The 16039-nt window shown below is 41.0% G+C and overlaps 1 protein-coding gene across 1 annotated transcript; it reads left to right on the plus strand.

The window, feature by feature from the left end:
- The first annotated feature begins 834 nt into the window (after positions 1-834).
- On the plus strand, positions 835-14996 carry LOC132144165 (zinc finger protein 664-like). Its single transcript, XM_059554927.1, has 2 exons — positions 835-1187; positions 13927-14996. Exons 1-2 carry the CDS (start codon positions 1007-1009, stop codon positions 14943-14945), a joined length of 1200 nt encoding a protein of 399 aa, XP_059410910.1. The 5' UTR covers positions 835-1006; the 3' UTR covers positions 14946-14996.
- The last annotated feature ends 1043 nt before the right edge of the window (positions 14997-16039 follow it).

Raw genomic sequence — 16039 nt, forward strand, 5'->3', positions numbered from 1 at the left:
AGTCTCGTTTATAACATTTTTATGATTTCTTGAGCACTTTTTTGCCTCTAATATCTTTTTTTTAATCTTTGTTATGAAAAGGTTTGTATTTAAAACGTTTTATTGAATGGTTTTTATGTTTAGATTTTGCTGTTTTACCATTATCCCAGACATTCAGTAGAAAACCACAAACAAGTTATTGTAAATATTCTTTGAACTAATAATTAGTAACGTTAGTAACATTATAGACTGGCAATATGAAGGCAGTGAATTTTACTAAATTATATGAATATAAAGAAAGGTTAGTGAGATTGGCAACGGTCACATTTACAATATTAAGTTAATTATTTTAAATTATTTGACTGTTCACTCCAATAAACATAATTTCAGCATTTAGTAGTGTAAAAATGATATATGAAAGACTAAGATAATGTTTTTCAATATAGTAAATATAAAAAAATGAAAGTAATCTGAAGAACCTAATCATATGTAAATTAGTTTTATCAGTCAGTTTTGAATGTGTTTTCCAGTAATCATGAAGTGTTTGTGTTCAGATGTTGATCATGAAAGCGCAGGTGGATGTGGTCTGCTGTAAATCAGTAGGAACTGATCTGTCCATGCTGGATATTGAGGATTTCATCACAGAAATCTGTCAGCTGAAGAAAGAGGTGGCTTCACTGGAGGCAAAGCTGAGAGAAAGAGGAGACAAACTGAACAGAGAGGTTTGAACAGATCTTCATTTCATCTTTAGCTGCTAATATGGACTGATTGTTGTGTGAATCAATGTCTTATTGTTAATCATACTCTCACTAGATATATTACTGATTGTGTTTGTCAGGATGTGGAGCAGGTTTGGGTGCGTGAGACTGATGGGACAGAAGCTCAGGATTCAGTCTGGAGCGTCAGAGATCAGAGATCCAGAGACACACAGGACTCAGAGCTCAGCCTCACTTTACTCTGTTATACTGACGCTCAGGATCATGAATCCACTGATCAAACCTCTGACTGTAACGCTGGAGAACAGCAGATGCTGCAGACGCCGCTGAAGATGTGCTCCGTCAAACTGGTGGACTGCAGGAACCTGATCGAGAGCAGAGGAGAAGAAACCACCGCAGAGAAACAACAACAACACACTGATGAGGAAGAGGAGGAGGAGGAGGAGAATAATGGGGAGGAAGATGATGAAGATGAAGATTTCATTCCTCCAGGTTTGTTTCTCCTTTAATGAGCTTATGTTCAGTTCTTACACATCTCACAGCAGTCATGAACTCTTCTTTCAGTTCTTACACATCTCACTGCAGACATGAGCTCTTCTTTCAGTTCTTACACATCTCACTGCAGACATGAGCTCTTCTTTCAGTTCTTACACATCTCATTGCAGACATGAACTCTTCTTTCAGTTCTTACACATCTCACTGCAGACATGAACGCTTCTTTCAGTTCCTACACATCTCACTGCAGACATGAACTCTTCTTTCAGTTCTTACACATCTCACTGCAGACATGAGCTCTTCTTTCAGTTCTTACACATCTCACTGCAGACATGAACTGTTCTTTCAGTTCTTACACATCTCATTGCAGACTTGAACTCTTCTTTCAGTTCTTACACATCTCACTGCAGACATGAACTCTTCTTTCAGTTCTTACAGCAGACATGAACTCTTCAATCAGTTCTTACACATCTCACTGCAGACATGAACTCTTCTTTAAGTTCTTACACATATCACTGCAGACATGAGCTCTTCTTTCAGTTCTTACACATCTCACTGCAGACATGAACTGCTCTTTCAGTTCTTACACATCTCACTGCAGACATGAACTCTTCTTTCGGTTCTTACACATCTCACTGCAGACATGAGCTCTTCTTTCAGTTCTTACACATCTCACTGCAGACATGTTCTTACACATCTAACAGCAGACATGAACTGCTCTTTCAGTTCTTACACATCTCACTGCAGACATGAGCTCTTCTTTCAGTTCTTACACATCTCACTGCAGACATGTTCTTACACATCTAACAGCAGACATGAACTGCTCTTTCAGTTCTTACACATCTCACTGCAGACATAAGCTCTTCTTTCAGTTCTTAAACATCTCACTGCAGACATGAACTGTTCTTTCATTTCTTACACATCTAACAGCAGACCTGAACTCTTCTTTCTGTTCTTACACATCTAACAGCAGACCTGAACTCTTCTTTCTGTTCTTACACATCTCACTGCAGACATGAACTCTTCTTTCGGTTCTTACACATCTCACTGCAGACATGAGCTCTTCTTTCAGTTCTTACACATCTCACTGCAGACATGTTCTTACACATCTAACAGCAGACATGAACTGCTCTTTCAGTTCTTACACATCTCACTGCAGACATAAGCTCTTCTTTCAGTTCTTAAACATCTCACTGCAGACATGAACTGTTCTTTCATTTCTTACACATCTAACAGCAGACCTGAACTCTTCTTTCTGTTCTTACACATCTCACTGCAGACATGAACTCTTCTTTCGGTTCTTACACATCTCACTGCAGACATGAGCTCTTCTTTCAGTTCTTACACATCTCACTGCAGACATGAGCTGTGTTCCTGTGTGTGTGGGTAGCGGGTGTGTGTCGTGTAGAAGATTACGTCACGGTAGTTTTCTGCGTCGTCGCTACGACGGCCAGGTACTATTGTGGAAGTACCATCTGCAATGGAAAAAAGCTAAAGGTGAGTCGAGTCGAGTTGAGCTGGTACTGGTAATGGAAAGGTGCCATAATCTTCCTAATGTTGTAGAAGGCAAATCGGCAGGAACAGGCCATAATATGATCTGTGATGCTCTGTTCCGTGAATATGGTCTGTGAAACTGATCATTGATCATAACTCCTAGGTTCCTGGCTGCCCTTGAAAGAGTCATGGCTGACGAACCCAGTTGTATAGAGCAGTTGTGATGAAATGATGGGTTTGCTGGAATCTCAAGCAGTACTGTCTTAGCTAGAAATGTCTGTCAGACATGCTGCAATGCGATCATCTACCGTCATATCATCTGGTTGGAATGAGAAGTAGAGATGAGTGTCATCAGCATTGCAGTAATAAGAAAAGCCATGCTTCTGAATGACAGATCCTAATGATGACATGTAGATGGAGAAGAAAAGTGGTGCAAACACTGAGCCCTGAGGAACCCCAGTAGCAAGAAGTAGTGACTTAGAAACCTTACCCCTCCAAGACACCCTGAAAGATCTATCTGAGAGGTACGACTTGAACCACAGGAGTGTGATTCCTAAGATGCCCATCCTTCTTAATGAGTGGGACAGAAGAATCTGGTGATTAACGGTGTCAATAGCAGCAGACAGATCCAGCAAGGTAAGTACTGAGGATTTGGAGGCTGCTCTTGCCAGTCGCAGGGTTTCAGTAACCGAGAGTGGGGCAGTCTCAGTTGATTGTCCATTTTTGAAGCCAGACTGGTTGCTGTCCAGGAGGTTGTTCTGTGAAAGATGGACAGATTTGCTCAAGTGTCTTTGCAATGAATGGAAGATGGGATATGGGTCTGTAGTTTTCTAAAAGTGCTGGATTTAAAGAGGGTTTTTGTAAGCAGTGGGTTTACCCAAGCCTAAGTTATGATTTCTTTATTACACTCAGAGTGTTAAATTAACACTGGGGATTTTGTTGTGTAGTTGGATGATCGTAAAGTATAAGTTTGGAAATTTCCATCTCGGAGAGTGGAGAGAAGGAGGAGAGAGAGTGTGTATTTGTCGTTATGAAGTTATCTTCAGTTTGTGATCTGGGGAATTGGTCACTGTTGGTTCTTGTTTTATTTTTGAAGAAATTGCAAAGGCATCAGCTTTAAGAGTTGATGGAGGAGGAGGGAGAAGAGGACAGAGAAGAGAAGAAAGTTTTGTGAAGTTTGAGAGGGTCAGAACAGTTGTTAATTTTGTTGTGGTAGTATGTCATTTAAGCAGTGGAGACATTTGCAGAGAAGGAAGAGACGAGTGACTGATACACATTTAGGTCAGTAGAGTTTTTTGATTTGCACTATTTCCTCTCTGCAGCCCTGAGTTCAGAGCGATGTTCTAGGGGGCAGATGGGGTAGTGCATGCTGGTCTGGATGAAAGTGGGCAAAATTTGTCAAAGCAAGATGTTAGAGTGGAGCAAAGATTGTCAGAAGCACTGTTTGTGTCCAGTGCTGAAAACTGAGAGAGTGAGGATGAAACCTTAAAGGATAGGCGAGAAGGAGAGAGCATAGTTTACATCGAAAGGTGACCTGCGGAGGAGGAGTGTGTGCTGTGTCAGGAGCAGTGTTGGGGAGTTACATATTACTAATAACGTGTTACTGTAATGCAGTTACATTTGACAGTAACTAATACTGTAACGCATTACTTTTTAAATAAATTGACTCTGTTACCATATGGTGCATTTTCCGTTAATTTTTTAAATTAATTAATTTTGGCTGAAGTGCAGCTTACAGCCTAACCCGTTTACAGTAGTGACGCATAGTTTTCCAATCCGTCCCCTCAGTTTATAAAACGTACTCACGAATTCATAAACTGTTCCCTCGGTTTAACAAATAGTGCCCACAGATTAACAAACCGTGCCCACGAATTTCCAATCCGTTCCCTCGGATTTGTAAACCGCACTCACGGATTCATGCTGCAAGCTGCTACGTGTTAACAAAGTTTTATTGAATATCATTATGTGGAACAGGCCTACAGTAAAGTGATTCTCTATCAAGTGTAGTACGAGGTGGAATACAACGATTTAGAAAGATATGCATCAAAATCTTGTTCAATTTGTGATAATCTTAACACTTGATTATTATTGTATAATAAACCTGGCATTGTGACCAGGGCCGGATTAAGAATTCCAAGGCCCCTGGGCACAATGTCTTGTAGGGCCCCCCCCCACCAACCGCCATTCCCCCCCCCCATCCCCCACCCCAATCAAGCTTTTACATTTTTGGTTACTATTTGCTGGTAAAATCTCTACTGAGCAACTAGCTGGCATTTGCAATCACATAGAGCCTCACCTTTACCAATCAAGTTCTATGAATCAAAATAACTTTCATAATTCACAAACAAACACATAACACACCTATTAATGTCTCCTTCCTGTCGGTCTCTTTTCTCCTCTCCTGTCCTCTTTTCCTCGGTTCTCCAGACCAGGGGCTGCCACTCTTTGTCTCTCTCCCCCTTTTCCTGTGATGAAAAAGTGAAATGGTAGAAGACACATTACAAGATGATTTAAACTGTATTCTGGTATAATATTGGTTGCTTTTGAATTACAATTTCTGGAGTCATGACCTGTCCAAAAATTGACAAAACTGTTTCACATAAGCTGTTATAAGCTGTTGCATAAACACACACACACACAAACACTCAAACACAGACCACACACACACAAACACTCAAACACACACACTCAAACACACAAACACACAGTATACCTCCTCCTCCTCTCCTCAGGGGCTGTCTGTCTATCTGTCTTTCTCCTCAGGTGCTGTCTGTGTGTGTGTCTGTCTTTCTCCTCCTCTCCTCAGGGGCTCTCTGTCTATCTGTCTTTCTCCTCAGGTGCTGTGTGTGTGTCTGTCTTTCTCCTCAGGTGCTGTCTGTGTGTGTGTCTGTCTTTCTCCTCCTCTCCTCAGGGGCTCTCTGTCTATCTGTCTTTCTCCTCAGGTGCTGTGTGTGTGTCTGTCTTTCTCCTCCTCTCCTCAGGGGCTCTCTGTCTATCTGTCTTTCTCCTCAGGTGCTGTGTGTGTGTCTGTCTTTCTCCTCAGGTGCTGTCTGTGTGTGTGTCTGTCTTTCTCCTCCTCTCCTCAGGGGCTGTCTGTCTATCTGTCTTTCTCCTCAGGTGCTGTCTGTGTGTCTGTCTTTCTCCTCCTCTCCTCAGGGGCTGTCTGTCTATCTGTCTTTCTCCTCAGGTGCTGTCTGTGTGTCTGTCTTTCTCCTCCTCTCCTCAGGGGCTCTCTGTCTATCTGTCTTTCTCCTCAGGTGCTGTGTGTGTGTCTGTCTTTCTCCTCAGGTGCTGTCTGTGTGTCTGTCTGTCTTTCTCCTCAGGTGCTGTCTGTGTGTCTGTCTGTCTTTCTCCTCAGGGGCTGTCTGTCTATCTGTCTTTCTCCTCAGGTGCTGTCTGTGTGTCTGTCTTTCTCCTCCTCTCCTCAGGTGCTGTCTGTCTTTGTCCTCCTCTCCTCAGGGGCTGTCTGTCTATCTGTCTTTCTCATCCTCTCCTCAGGTGCTGTCTGTCTTTGTCCTCCTCTCCTCAGGGGCTGTCTGTCTATCTGTCTTTCTCATCCTCTCCTCGGGTGCTGTCTGTCTTTCTCCTCCTCTCCTCAGGGGCTGTCTGTCTATCTGTCTTTCTCCTCAGGTGCTGTCTGTCTATCTGTCTTTCTCCTCAGGTGCTGTCTGTCTATCTGTCTTTCTCCTCAGGTGCTGTCGGTGTGTCTGTCTTTCTCCTCAGGGGCTGTCTGTGTGTCTGTCTTTCTCCTTCTCTCCTCTCTCCATCTGCCCTTAAAAATACTTCTTCCTGGCTTTCCTGTTAGCAAACTCAGTTACAATATCATCAAAATCCAAGTCCATGACCAGCTGAGATTCAATGGCCATCAGTGAAAGTGCACTGAGGCGATTTTGTGTTTGTGTTGTTCTGAGTTCATTTTTAATTCTTGCCATTTGTGAAAAAGATCTTTCTCCTTCAGAGTTTGTAACCGGCAGTGTCAAAAAAATATGTAGGGCTACAAACAAATTGGGGAAAGTTGATTGCAGACCATGTTTCAAGAGCACCTGCAGCAGTTTTTGAGGAGACTTATCCTGCTCGCTCTCTATAAAGAATCTGAACTGGATAATTTCATCTGCAAGGTTCTGATCTAAATCCGAAGGATATGAAGCGCTGAGTGCATCCGCTTGTTTACGAACAGTGGGCAAATCTTCTGATTCCATGTTCAGTAGAATCCCAAAGATGTCATTAACGTTCCGGTATGCATCCAGTCTATGGTCTAAACAGCTGATTAGCTTATCAATAATGACATTGAATGTTTCTACCTGGTATCGCTCCTGGCCTTTCAGAGTTACTTGATGCTCTGTGCATTCATCTGAAAATGCTTTGCGCTTTTTGACCCTCTGCAGTTCATCTTTATATGACTGACACACACTGGGAATGTTCTTTGCAGAGGTTTCAAAATGGTCAAATTGTTCTCTAAGGGATTCAACCCATGATCTCAAAGACCTGAACAGATTAATTGCAGTCATCAGATCAATGTCGGCCTTTTGTAATGCCTCGCTTGTCACTTTAAATCTGCTTAAGAGACAGTGCCAAAACTGTGCCATAAATGACATGTCAAGAGTGCCCAGTTTTGAGAACAGTGCTGCTGCCTCGTTGCGTGTGTCACGGTTTTCTTCTGTATCAGAAGAAATGCTCTGAAGTATAGCCCTGATTTGTGCATAATTGCCACAAAGGGCTTTAGCTGCATCTGCACTGCAACTCCAACGTGTTGATGACAGTGATTTCAACGTCATATCTACCTTGATGTCTGCATTATTGAAGAATCTGTTCCATCTACGAGTGGAACCCGCACAAAATGCATATAGGGACTGCATGAGGCCGAAGAACTGACTTGCATTTTGACAACTGCCATCAATACTGTTGACACCCACCAAATTGAGAGAATGTGCTGCACAGGGTATGTAATGGATTAATGGATTTTTTTTCTTCAAGTGAGCCTGCAGCCCATTGTAACGCCCTGACATATTGCTTGCATTGTCATATGCCTGGCCTCTGCAGTTTGCAATATCTAAGCCTAAATTGTCAAGCATAGCCATTACAGTATCAGCCAGACTCTCCCCTGTGTGACTCTCAATTGGTACAAAGCCAACAAATCGTTCAATTATTTTTCCTTCGTTATTCACAAATCTAAAAATAAATGTCAGCTGGTCAGTATGTGACAGGTCAGGTGTAGAGTCCACTATTACAGAAAAATACTTTGCCTGCCTTATCTCTGCAGCTATGATATCTTTTACTTTGTTGCCCATTTGCTGAATCAATTCCTCGCATATAGTGGATGAAAGATAGGATGTGCTGCCTCTACCCTTCTGTCCATACTTATTAATGTGCTCGGCGAGGAAAGGATCAAACTGAGAGATGACTTCCAGAATGCCGAGAAAGTTACCATTATGTGGTGAGCCAAGTATTTCGTCATCGCCACGGAAAGGCAGTCCTCTTTCGCTTAAAAACTTTATGACAGCCACAACCCTCTTGAGCACCTCCCGCCAATACCGCTTCTCTCCATCTAGCTGTTGCACTAGTTTAGCATCCACAGTCCCGCTCCCGGTGACAGATGAGTGCCGAAGCAATGCTAACATGCAATTACAATGCTCTGTGCTTTTTTCATGCTCACGCACACGTTCAGGGTGTTTCCAGTCAGAAAAACCACTAACAAATTGATTTTTCTTGGTAGAAAAAAGCATACAGGCAAAACAAAAAATATTACCTGTAGATGGTGAATAGGTGATCCAGTCTCTGGAAACTTTTTCCCTATTTGGGAGTTGACAGCACAGCAGATCATTAGTAAGGGAGCGCTTAACGTTACCACCCAGACCCCCATCACGGGTTGAGGCTAGATATGTGCTCTTTCTGTTATGAAAAGCAGCAGGTCCACGATCGATAAGAACAGCACGAGCATCCTCGTCGATTGCCCCCCACAATGCCGGGTCAGACACCTGATTAAACCACTGCTCATCATGGTCGCTTCTGCTGCTGCTATCGATAACGTTAGCGCTAGCAGGTTGTGCTGCCTTGCTAACGTTAGCCTCAGTCTCCACGACGTCCTCGGGTCCCTGGTTAGCAGCATGCTCGTCATCATCATAATAATCTCGATCTACCACACATTCTTCACCCTGATTCTCCGCCTCCTGGGCCTCAGCCTGGCTACTTTTAAAGAATGATTTGATAGATGGAAGCTGTCTTAATAAAGACGCCTCCCTCTCATCTTTTTCTCTTTTTCGTTTGCGTTTAAAACAACCGCTTCTTTCACTCATTTTCTTGACCTACAACGTCAACGACTCATCCCACAGTCCGCGCTCAATTCAGTGCGGATTTATTTGAAGTTCGCGTGGGGGCGGGGTTGTTAAGTCAGTGCGTTCCCACAGCTGCGCTTGAATTATATTATGAATACAAATATATCAGCCTGCCTTTCAGCATGTGAAATTCTTAAGGAGGCTTAACTTTATACCATCAGTGATCAATACACACTGATATTAACTTGCTTAATAAAAAGATAAGCCAGCGTCATTTATTATGCATAGCCTATATTAAACCTTTCACGCTTAATCCAAATGTATTGTTTTACTCGGTGCTTGCTTATATGTATTGAAATGTCTGAAACCTAAAATAAACATTATGAGGTTGAAAAAACTGCATAGTTGTGTGCTGCATATAAATAATAACCATATCATATCAAAAGTGAGAAAGAAGAAGATCAAGTTCGGCCAAAGGCAGATTCGAACCCGGGTCCAACGCGTCAAATATCTCAAGTACCAACGCCCTACGGTCTACGCCACTGCACTGACTGCAGATATAATGCATTAACGTGAGTCTTTTTGCTAGAAAGACAGACACTTAGCGCAAGATGCGCAACTATACAATACGCTCCGTAAAAAGAAAAAAAAAAATATTTTCTTTAGAATTTTTTTTTTTCCTTTTCTTGGGCCCCAAGTGCGCATGGGCCCCTGGGCACGTGCCCATAATGCCCATTGGGTAATCCGGCCCTGATTGTGACTGACTCTGGAGTAATTTGTTTCTCTTTTGTAAGTCGTTTTGGATAAAAGCTTTGTATACATAACCTGTTTAATAATATATAATAATGATAAAAATAAATAATATAATATAAATATTTTTTATAATTTTAATTTATAGGTTAAATAAATAAGACAGTAAAAATGTGTGTCATAAAATAATTAATGACTGAATTTATTTTTAAATAACCTTTGATAGTTTTGGAGATGCTTGTGTACTATTCTTTGATAACATGAAGACTTATTATTGTGATTTTAAGCTAAGCTCCAACATCCCATCACATTCAGGCAGCTCGTTAACATGATAACATACATTTAACTTTTAAACAGCATTTATATATATATATATATATATATATATATTAATGCATATAATTTATGATTGTCAATAATTGCAGTTTTTTGGAGTTTTTCGAAATTGATTTTGAATAATTCATATTGCTTTTATTTAAAAATGTTTTGTGTTATGTTGTACATTGTTGATATTCATACTTAAGCTGTGAAAGGAACATTTTTATGGGCTCAACAGCTTTTATGATGCAGGAGCTACTTTTGAGTTTTTTATTCTGAATATATTATTCAGCTTGTTTTGTTATTTATTTCAGAAATCATTGTGATATACAGTATTTAGTTTGTGCTGGTCTGACTTAAAATAGGGTTTAAAAATTACTTTAAGTCAGTTTTGCGTTTGTATAGACCAGTGGTTTTCAACCTGTGGGCCGTGGCCCCCTACTGGGTCGCTCTGGTATTTCAGGTGGGCCGCCAATTACTAATAAAATAAATAATAATACATTTCATATATATATAATTAAATAACAAAAAATAAATATTAAACTGGAACTATGCTTCCACTATTCGAGCTTGCTGATTAGTTTAAGAATACACCGCCAATTTATCTTAGATATTTTTGCTGCATATGCTACAGAACAACAAATTCAAACATGCATAAATGGCTGTCAACATGTTCCCTCCTGACTGCTTGCTCCGCTGACTGTCTATCCGCTGCCGAGCTCTGCCTGGATCTGGTTTTCCCGTTTTGCTGAGCGGTGCCAGCCCGAGTTATTTTCTGTTCATTGCCAGTTCATTCTAGGGCTGTGCGATTCATAGAAATCATCATAAAATAACGATTTGAGCGTGTGCGATTTCTAAATAGCTTTATAGCACGATTTCCCGTGGCCCTGACCTCCCGCAGTATGCTATCTGATCCAATCAGAGTGCAGTGCGCCTCTAGCGCGAGAACAGAACAGACTGGGCATATGCCTAACTCCAGGTTCACACACTGTCTGTATTGCGCCTTTTTTCCGAGCCCATGTTAACGGATCAGAGCGTTCACACTGCACGCGGTAAAAGAGTAGAAATAAAAACGTGCAAAAATAATTAATATCTAGCACATGAGCATAGAGAGAGTTGTGAGTGCACAGGACGCAGTTTAAGTGAGAGGAGACATGTTTTAAATGCGCACACTCTCACCGCGTGAGAGCAGCGTGCATCTGAGCAAGCACGTCTGGTTTTGTGACAGAGCAAAGGAAATCTGCATGTGACCGGAGAGATTCGCGCTCGTGCATTATTTTAATGTGCTTTCACGTTACAATAATGCGCTCTCGCTGCTGCTTCTGCACTGCTTACACATACTGTGAACCTGTATAATGTATAACAAATCTATTTCAACACCTGAGGCACCGCAACAATTAATGAGCTCTGTGAACAATGCATGGCAAAAAAGAAAAAAAAAGTCCCTGGACACGGGATTTATTTATTTATATTTTATTTCTTTTTTTGCCATAAGTCTATAGTCTATAAATGTTATTACACCTTTACTATAGTGATTATTTTGACTTATGTCTGTTCTAGAGACGTTACAACTTTTTGATAAAGCTCTAATCGGTTTTCTTTTGGAAATATGTTTCCAATTCATCCTAAATGCATTTATGACTGTAAAGCATATATGTGTGCGTCAAAATTGTTAAAATCGAAATAGAAAAATTGATCAAAGAAATCACGATATGTTTTTTTTTGTTGTTTTTTTTGTCCATATCGCACAGCCCTAGTTCATTCAATAAATAGTTGACAATCTAGCTTCTGAGTAGTAAGTTATTAACCCAACAACAGGGTCAGTAAATTATTTTTTTGCAGTGGGCCACGCAAACATATGTGTTTGGTTGTGTGGGCCGCGAGTTGAAAAAGGTTGGGAACCACTGGTATAGACTATAACGCATAAAAGGGCATTAATGGGAACATTAAAGAACATTCTTTAAAAAAGTAACTAAAAAGTTACGTTTAACAGTAATGCATTACTTTTGGTGTAAGTAATCAACAAAGTAACTGAGTTACTTTTTGAAAAAAGTAACTAGTAACTGTAACTAGTTACTATTTCTTAGTAACTAGCACAGCACTGGTCAGGAGTTATTGTGAGGTTAGAAGTGATGAGGAAGTGGTCTGAGGTGTGCAGTGGAGTAACTAAAGTGTTGTCAGTGGAGAAATAGCCTGTGTAGATGAGGTCTAATTGGTTACCCGACTTGTGAGTAGCCGTATTAGACGCTCGCTTTAGATCGAATGAGGCGAGCAGAGTGTTGAAGTCAGCCGCCTGGGGTTTATCTAGATGGATGGTGAAGTCACCGAGCAGTACCAGAGGAGTACCATCCTCAGGAAAGTTTGACAGTAACACATCCAACTTCACCAAGAAGTTGCCCAGTTGACCTGGGTCACGATAAATGACTACAAAGTGGATTTTAACAGGGTGAGCAATAGTAATTGCATGTGATAGAAGATCAAATTTCCATTATTATTTGAGATTAGGAGACCAGTACTTCCATCCCTCCACAACAGGTGTGGGAAACCAAAATTATTCGGCAACCAAAATTATAAGGCAAAAAAAAAAAAAAACACTTTTTCATGTTTGAATAAGCAAAAAGGCCAACAGCGTGACGTGATCAAATATCAACCTGCATAGAGTGAGAGCTGTGCACTAATGCAACAAACATGTTGGCAGTGTGGAAGCATTTATAGATGTCTAAGAAAGATGCAAAAATCATTACAAGCACCGACAGCAAGAGACTGTTTAGCACTGCATCGCATGTCTTCGCTGAGGAGAAGAGAGTGGTTGTTAGGGATGTCCGATTCGCGAACGAATCGTTCAATTTAACCGGTTCTTCTTAGTGAACCGGTTGAACCAGTTCACCAAATCGAACGGAATCTTTTGAAACGGTTTGCATCTCCAATAAGCTTTAATCCACAAATTACTTAAGCTGTTAACTTTTTTAACGTGTCTGACACTCCCTCGGATTTCAAACAAACCAATATCCCATTAATTTACTCAAACAGTACACTGACTGAACTGCTGTGAAGAGAGAACTGAAGATGAACACCGAGCCGAGCCAGATGACGAACGAACACGCCCACTGCTGGAGTAGTTCTCGTTCTCGAGTCAAGAACCGGTTGCATCGGTTTTCGGATCATCAGTACACTGAACCGAAAACCGTCTTTCGGACGCGTCCGATTCGAGAACCGAGGAGCTGATGATACTGCGCATGTGTGATTCAGTGTGAAGCAGACTGACACACAGAGCGTCTGAACCGAACTGATTCTTTTGGTGATTGATTCTGAACTGATTCTGTGCTAATGTTATGAGTGCGGGTAAACCGAGGGCTTGAATGAAGGTGCTATCTGGCAAAATGTTAGTTCATTTAATAACCAATACATGGCAATGGATTATGTATAGTAAGTGGATCATGGTTTCTGCGCTGTTGACACCTAATTTATTTACTTTATATCTTCAAGACTTAAATCCTCGTATGCACATTATTGCTGTTACTGTATTTGGGTGCGTTGCTGCAAAACTTAATTGTAAACTTTTCATGATTATGAGGTTTTTAACTGACTAAAGTTGTGATTACTGACTTTATATATTTGAATGTTTGATAGACGTGACGCCATTACATCATCGCCAATGACGTCATTACGTCGAGCGTAAAAAGAACCGGTGAACCGTTTTTTCAACCGGTTCATTGAATCGATTCAGTGGAAAAGAATTGAACTTCCCTTCACTAGTGGTTGTTGCTGGTCACTGTATGATTATTGAAATTGAAAAAAATGGGCTTCAGTCAAGAATTTTTATTTCTGTGCATCCCTAGATGTTCTCTAACTTTATTCAAGTATATTTTAAAGTTGTTTTATTAAAGTTTTGTTCTTTTCAGATGTCAATGGTGGCTCATCTTCTGATGAAGATGAAGAAACCGTCTCAACTTCAAAAGAGCAGCTGACGGTCAAGAGTTTCTCCTGCAGCACCTGTGGAAAAACACTGAGTTCAGAGGGTCATTTAAAGAGACACGAGAGAAAACACACAGAACAGAAAAGCTTTAGCTGTAGGAGATGCAAAATCAGCTTTCCTACCGCAGAAGAGAGGAGACTTCATTCAAAAGAGCACAGCGGGAAGAAGGAGTTTCACTGTGAACAGTGCGGGAAGTTTTTTTTCATTCATTCTAATTTAAAAGTTCACTTAAAGACTCACGGTGAAAAGTCTTTCCACTGCAGTGAATGTGACAAGTATTTCAGCAATAAAGGAAATCTTATTGTTCATAAGCGAATCCACACGGGAGAAAGACCATACAAGTGTCCTCACTGCGAGAGAAGATTCAATTACGGATCTCATCTTAAGACACACGTGCGTTTGCACACTAATGAGAGACCGTATCAGTGCAGTGAATGTGGGAAAGCCTTCACAAACTCAAGCTCTCTAAATTCACACCAGAAAATCCATTCTGATGAGAAACCGTTTCAGTGCAAACACTGCGACAAACGATTCCGTCAAAAAACACATCTGAATTGTCACGAGAGGATTCACACCGGAGAGAAACCGTATCTGTGCGCCCACTGCGGGAAGAGCTTTTCTGATCCAACTCATTTCAGGAAACATAAGCGAATCCACACTGGGGAAAAACCATATCACTGCAGCATCTGTGGGAAGAGTTTTAAGCAAAACACTAATTTAATAATGCATCAGAGGATTCATAGTGGAGAAAGACCGTTTAAATGCTCACAGTGTGACAAGACGTTTGCTCGATCAGACGTCCTGAAAGTCCATCAGCGAGTTCATACAGGAGAGAAACCTTACTCCTGCTCCATCTGCGGCGAGAGATTCGCTTATTTAGGTAGTTTCCAGACCCACCAGAACAAACACGCTAAAGAACAAACTGCTCCAGAATCATCAGAGTGACTTTTCATGTCTCGGTCTGTCAGTAAATGCTTTATTTCGGCAATTGCTTTCATCATTGTAACCAGTGTTGGGAGGGTTACTTTAGAAATAGAATAGGTTAAAGATTAAAATTTACCCTATTTAAAATGTAATAGTAGTGTAACTTTTTAAATTACTTTAATAAAGTAATGTAACTAATTACTTTTGAGTACTTTTTGATTACATTTACATTACATTTACATGTTATCATTTAGCAGACGCTTTTATCCAAAGCGACTTACAAATGAGAACAATAGAAGCAGTCAGGTCAACAAGAGAACAACAACAGTATACAAGTGCCATGACAAGTCTCAGTTAGTCTAGTATAGAACACATAGACAGTTGTTTTTTTTGTTTGTTTTTTTTTTAATGAAAAGAAAAGGAAAAGTGCTAGTATTAGTTGGTTGAGTGCTGTCAAAAAAGATGAGTCTTTAGATGTTTCTTGAAAATGAGTAAAGACTCAGCTGTACGAATTGAGATTGGGAGGTCATTCCACCAGCTGGGCACAGTCCAGGAAAAGGTCAGTGAGAGTGATTTTGAACTTCTTTGGGATGGCACCACAAGGCGTCCTTCACTTGCAGAGTGCAAACTTCTGGAGGGCACATAAGATTTAACCAGTGAGTTTAGGTAAGTTGGTGCCGTGCCAGTGGTCGTCTTGTAGACAAGAATCAGTACCTTGAATTTGATGCGAGCGGCTACTGGTAGCCAGTGTAACCTGATGAGGAGAGGAGTAACGTGAGCTTTTTTGGCTCATTGAAGACAACCCTCGTTGCTGCATTCTGGATCAATTGCAGAGGCTTGACAGTACATGCAGGAAGAGCCAGGAGAGCATTACAATAGTCCAGACTGGAGAGAACAAGAGCTTGGACAAGAAGTTGGGTGGCTTGCTCTCACAGGAAGGGTCTAATCTTCCTAATGTTGTATAAGGCAAATCTGCAGGACCGGGTCGTTGTAGCAATGTGGTCTGTGAAGCTTAACTAATGATCCATCACAACTCCTAGGTTTCTGGCTGTCCTCGAGGGAGTAATGGTTGACGAACACAGCTATATAGAAGTTGTGATGAAGCAATGGGTTAG

Source organism: Carassius carassius, chromosome 7 (genome assembly GCF_963082965.1).
Source record: "Carassius carassius chromosome 7, fCarCar2.1, whole genome shotgun sequence".
Taxonomy (NCBI): domain Eukaryota; kingdom Metazoa; phylum Chordata; class Actinopteri; order Cypriniformes; family Cyprinidae; genus Carassius; species Carassius carassius.